The sequence below is a fragment of the Macaca mulatta genome, chromosome 4 (assembly GCF_049350105.2).
Source record: "Macaca mulatta isolate MMU2019108-1 chromosome 4, T2T-MMU8v2.0, whole genome shotgun sequence".
In the NCBI taxonomy this organism is placed as follows: domain Eukaryota; kingdom Metazoa; phylum Chordata; class Mammalia; order Primates; family Cercopithecidae; genus Macaca; species Macaca mulatta.
This window is the reverse complement of record NC_133409.1, coordinates 150,751,064-150,756,718: the sequence shown is the minus strand read 5'-3', so window position 1 is coordinate 150,756,718 and position 5,655 is coordinate 150,751,064. Positions and strand designations below refer to the sequence as shown.

At 52.7% G+C, this 5,655-nt stretch overlaps 1 protein-coding gene across 2 annotated transcripts; it reads left to right on the top strand.

The window, feature by feature from the left end:
* Positions 1-1,903: 1,903 nt before the first annotated feature.
* Positions 1,904-4,510, top strand: TNF (tumor necrosis factor). Of its 2 annotated transcripts, NM_001047149.1 has the most exon segments (4): positions 1,904-2,089; positions 2,689-2,734; positions 2,928-2,975; positions 3,277-3,698. In NM_001047149.1, coding segments are annotated over 4 exon segments (702 nt in total).
* Positions 4,511-5,655: the final 1,145 nt, after the last annotated feature.

Below are 5,655 nucleotides of genomic sequence, written 5' to 3'. Positions count from 1 at the left end.
GCTTTCAAAGAAGGAATTCTAGGCATCCCAGGGACCACACCTCCCTGAACCATCCTGGATGTCTGTCTGGCTGAGGATTTCAAGCCTGCCTAGGAATTTCCAGCCCAAAGCTGTTGGTCTGTCCCACCAGCTAGGTGGGGCCTAGATCCACACACGGAGGAAGAGCAGGCACATGGAGGAGCTTGGGGGATGACTGGAGGTAGGGAGGGGACTATTTATGAAGGCAAAAAATTTAAATTATTTATTTATGGAGGATGGAGAGAGGGGAATAATAGAAGAACATCCAAGGAGAGACAGAGACAGGCCCAAGAGATGAAGAGTGAGAGGGCATGGGCACCAGGCTGAGCGAGAGAGAAAGAAGTAGGCGTGAGGGATCACAGGGCCCCAGAAGGCAGTGAAAGGCTCTGAAAGCCAGCTGCTGACCAGAGTCCCACACGGAGGCATCTGCACCCTGGATGAAGCCCAATAAACCTCTTTTCTCTGAGACGCTGTCTGCTTGTGTGTGTCTGTCTGGGAGTGAGAATCTCCCAGTCTATCTAAGGAAAGGAGGGAGGGATAGAGGGCTCAAAGGGAGCAAGAGCTGTGGGGAGAACAAAAGGATAAGGGGCTCAGAGAGCTTCAGGGACATGTGATGGACTCACTAGGTGAGGCCGCCAGACTGCTGCAGGGGAAGCAAAGGAGAAGCTGAGAAGACAAAGGAAAAGTCAGGGTCTGAAGGGGCGGGGGTCAGGGAGCTCCTGGGAGATATGGCCACAAGTAGTGGCTCTGAGGAATGGGTTACAGGAGACCTCTGGGGAGATGTGACCACAGCAAAGGGTAGGAGAATGTCCAGGGCTATGGGGGTTGAGTATGGGGACCCCCCCTGCCAAGACAGGGCCATGTAGAGGGCCCTAGGGAGTGAAAGAGCCTCCAGGACCTCTAGGTATGGAATACAGGGGACGTTTAAGAAGATATGGCCACACATTGGGGCCCTGAGAAGTGAGAGTTTCATGAAAAAAATCAGGGACCCCAGAGTTCCTTGGAAGCCAAGACTGAAACCAGCATTGTGAGTCCCCGGGTCAGAGTGAAAGAAGAAGGCCTGCCCCAGTGGGGTCTGTGAATTCCCGGTGGTGATTTCACTCCCCGGGGGCTGTCCCAGGCTTGTCCCTGCTACCCCCATCCAGCCTTCCCTGAGGCCCTGAGCCTGCCCCCAAGCCCCCAGCTCCTTCTCCCCCAAGGAACCCAGACGCAGGCCTCAGGACTCAACACAGCTTTTCTCCCTCCAACCCCATTTTCTCTATCTCAAGGACTCAGCTTTCTGAAGCCCCTCCCAGTTCTAGTTCTATCTTTTTCCTGCATCCTGTCTGGAAATCAGAGGGAAACAGACCACAGACCTGGTCCCCAGAAGAAATGGAGGCAATAGGCTTTGAGGGGCAGGAGGACGGGATTCAACCTCCAGAGTCCCACACACAAATCAGTCAGAGGCCCAGAAGACCCCCCTCGGAATCGGAGCAGGGATGGTGGGGAGAGTGAGGAGTATCCTTGATGCTTGGGTGTCCCCAACTTTCCAAATCCCCGCCCCCGCGATGGAGAAGAAACCAAGACAGAAGGTGCAGGGCCCACTACCGCTTCCTCCAGATGAGCTCATGGGTTTCTCCACCAAGGAAGTTTTCCGCTGGTTGAATGATTCTATCCCCGCCCTCTCGCCCCAGGGACATATAAACGCAGTTGTTTGCACACCCAGCCAGCAGACGCTCCCTCAGCAAGGACAGCAGAGGACCAGCTAAGAGGGAGAGAAGCAACTCCAGACCCCAACTGAAAAAAAACCCTCAGACGCCACATCCCCAGACAAGCTGCCAAGCGGGTTCTCTCCCTCTCACATACTGACCCAGGGCTCCACCCTCTCTTCACTGGAAAGGACACCATGAGCACGGAAAGCATGATCCGGGACGTGGAGCTGGCCGAGGAGGCGCTCCCCAGGAAGACAGCGGGGCCCCAGGGCTCCAGGCGGTGCTGGTTCCTCAGCCTCTTCTCCTTCCTGCTCGTGGCAGGCGCCACCACGCTCTTCTGTCTGCTGCACTTTGGAGTGATCGGCCCCCAGAGGGAAGAGGTGAGTGCCTCGCCAGCCTTCATCCACTCTCCCACCCAAGAGGGGGAGAGAGATGGGATGGGCGAAAGATGTGTGCTGACAGGGAGGGATGGAGAGAAAAACAACGTGGAGGAAGACGAGGATGCAGAAAGACATGTGGCAAGAGATGGAGAACAGAGAGAGAAAGATGGAGAGGCAGGATGTCTGGCACATGGAAGGTGCTCACTAAGTGTGTATGGAGTGAATGAATGAATGAATGAACAATCAGATAGTAAATAAGATATGGAGACAGATGTGGGGTGTGAGCAGAGAGATGGGGGAAGAAACAAGTGATATGAATAAAGATGGTGAGACAGAGAGTGGGAAATATGGCAGCTAAGGAGAGAGATGAGGGAGATAAGGAGAGATGAGGGAGATAAGGAGAGATGAAGATAGGATGTCTGGCACACAGAAGACACTCAGTGAAAGAGTTGTTGAATGCATGGAGGGTGAATATACAGATGAATGGAGAGAGAAAACCGGACAACTCAGGGCTAAGAGCGCAGGTCAGACAGGCAGCCAGCTGTTCCTCCTTTAAGGGTGATTCCCTTGATGTTAACCATTCTCCTTCTCCCCAACAGTTCCCCAAGGACCCCTCTCTAATCAGCCCTCTGGCTCAGGCAGTCAGTAAGTGTCTCTAAACCTTTTTCCTAATTCTGGGTTTGGGTTGGGGTGTAGGGTTAGTACTGGTACGAAAGCAGTGGGGGAAATTTAAAGTTTTGGTCTTGGGGGAGGGCGGATGGGGTGAAAGTAAGGGGATGGGGGGTATTTTCTAGGAAGTTTAAGGGTCTCACCTTTTTCTTTTCTCTCTCCTCTTCAGGATCATCTTCTCGAACCCCAAGTGACAAGCCTGTAGCCCATGTTGTAGGTAAGAGCTCTGATGATGTGTCTTGGAACTTGGAGGGCTAGGATTTGGGGGTTGAAGCCCGGCTGAGGGTAGGCAGACCTTGGAGACAGTGTGAGAAGGACTGGCTGAGCTCAAGGGAAGGGTGGAGGAACTGCACAGCCCTTAGGGGGATACTCAGAACGTCATGGCCAGGTGGGATGTGGGATGACAGACAGAGGGAACAGGAACCGGATGTGGGGTGGGCAGAGCTCGAGGGCCAGGATGTGGAGAGTGAACCGACATGGCCACACTGACTCCCCTCTCTCTCTCTCCCTCCCTCCAGCAAACCCTCAAGCTGAGGGGCAGCTCCAGTGGCTGAACCGCCGGGCCAATGCCCTCCTGGCCAATGGCGTGGAGCTGACAGATAACCAGCTGGTGGTGCCATCAGAAGGCCTGTACCTCATCTACTCCCAGGTCCTCTTCAAGGGCCAAGGCTGCCCTTCCAACCATGTGCTCCTCACCCACACCATCAGCCGCATCGCCGTCTCCTACCAGACCAAGGTCAACCTCCTCTCTGCCATCAAGAGCCCCTGCCAGAGGGAGACTCCAGAGGGGGCTGAGGCCAAGCCCTGGTACGAGCCCATCTACCTAGGAGGGGTCTTTCAGCTGGAGAAGGGTGATCGACTCAGCGCTGAGATCAATCTGCCCGACTATCTCGACTTTGCCGAGTCTGGGCAGGTCTACTTTGGGATCATTGCCCTGTGAGGAGGACGAACATCCATCCTTCCCAAACCCCTCCCCCGCCCCAATCCCTTTATTATCCCCTCCTTCAGACACCCTCATCCTCTTCTGGCTCAAAAAGAGAATTGGGGACTTAGGGCCAGACCCCAAGCTTAGAACTTTAAGCAACGCCACCACCACTTCGAAGCCTGGGGTTCAGGAATGTGTGGCCTGCACAGTGAAGTGCTGGCAACCACTGAGAATTTAAACTGGGGCCTCCAGCACTCACTGGGGCCTACAGCTTCCATCCCTGAACTCAGTCTGTGACATCTGGAATCTGGAGACCAGGGAGCCTTTGGTTCTGGCCGGAACGCTGCAAGACTTGAGAAGACATCACCTAGAAGTTGACACAAGTGGACCTCGGGCCTTCCTCTCTCCAGATGTTTCCAGACTTCCTTGAGACATGGAGCCTGGCCCTCCCCATGGAGCCAGCCCCCTCTATTTATGTTTGTACTTGTGATTATTTATTATTTATTATTTATTTATTTATTTACCGATTAATGTATTTATTTGGGAGGTCGGGGGATCCCAGGGGACCCAATGTGGGAGCTGCCTTGGCTCAGACATGTTTTCTGTGAAAACGGAGCTGAACAATAGGCTGTTCCCACATAGCCTCCTGGCCTCTGTGCCTTCTTTTGATTATGTTTTTTAAAATATTTATCTGATTAAGTTGTCCGAACAATGCAGATTTGGTGACTGACTGTCACTCATTGCTGAGCCTCTGCTCCCCAGGGGAGTTGTGTCTGTAATCGCCCTACTATTCAGTGGCGAGAAATAAAGTTTGCTTAGAAAAGAAACATGGTCTCCTTCTTGGAATTAATTCTGCATCTGCTTCTTCTTGTGGGTGGGAAGAAGCTCCCTAAGTCTCTCTCCACAGGCTTTAAGATCCTTCAGACCCAGTCCCATCCTTCGACTCCTAGGGTCCTGGAGACCTGACATAAACAAAGCCCAACAGAATATTCCCCATCCCCCAGGAAACAAGAGCCTGAACCTAATTACCTCTCCCTGAGGGCATGGGAATTTCCAACTCTGGGAATTCCAATCCTTGCTGGGAAAATCCTGCAGCTTAGGTGAGATTTCCGGCTGTTGCAGCTGGCCAGCCGTCCGGAGAGAGCTGGGGAGGAGTCACATTCTCAGGTACCTGAATCACACAGCCAAGGGACTTCCAGAGATTCAGGTGTCTAGGCTTCAAATCACCCTGTCCTAACTCTGTAACTTGAACCAGCCACTTAACCTATCTATCCAATGGAGACAGGAATGTCCACCACACATAGGGCATGTGAGAGAAGGCCTGACCTCCATCAGAGGACCTCACTCAGCCCTTGGCACAGTGGGCACTCAATGAATTCTGGCTTACTTCCTTCAACCAGTTTCCAGCTGTTCTATCCTATTCCATTCTCTCAGTGGGTGAAATTGAAGAGACTGAGGACAATAAAGAACAAGGGACTGAACCGCTGGGCGTGGTGGCATGCACCTGTAATCCCACCACTTTTCGAGGCCAAGGTGAGAAGATAGATTGAACCCAGGAGTTCGAGAGCAATCTGGGCAATATAGTGAGATCCTGTCTCTATTTTTTTAAAAAGAATGAAATATGGGAATAAGATGTGGGTGAAGGACTCACATGCCGGCTTGGTCCCACCGGTCTTTGTGGTGAAGGAGGGGAGAGGTGAGAGGTGGGTGATCTGGAAGGAGAAAGGCACCCCTTCCCCCGATGAAGGCTCTTCTGGAGAGAGTCAAAGACAAATAAGGGCTTGGCGCAGTGGCTCATGCCTGTTATCCCAACACTTTGGGAGGTTGAGGTGGGAGGATCACTTGAGCCCACTAGTTCAAGACCAGCCTATGCAACATAGCAAGACTTTGTTTCTACAAAAAAAAATTAAAAATTAGGTGTAGTGGTGCATGCCTGTAGTTCTAGCTACTCAGCAGGCTGAGGCAAGAGGAT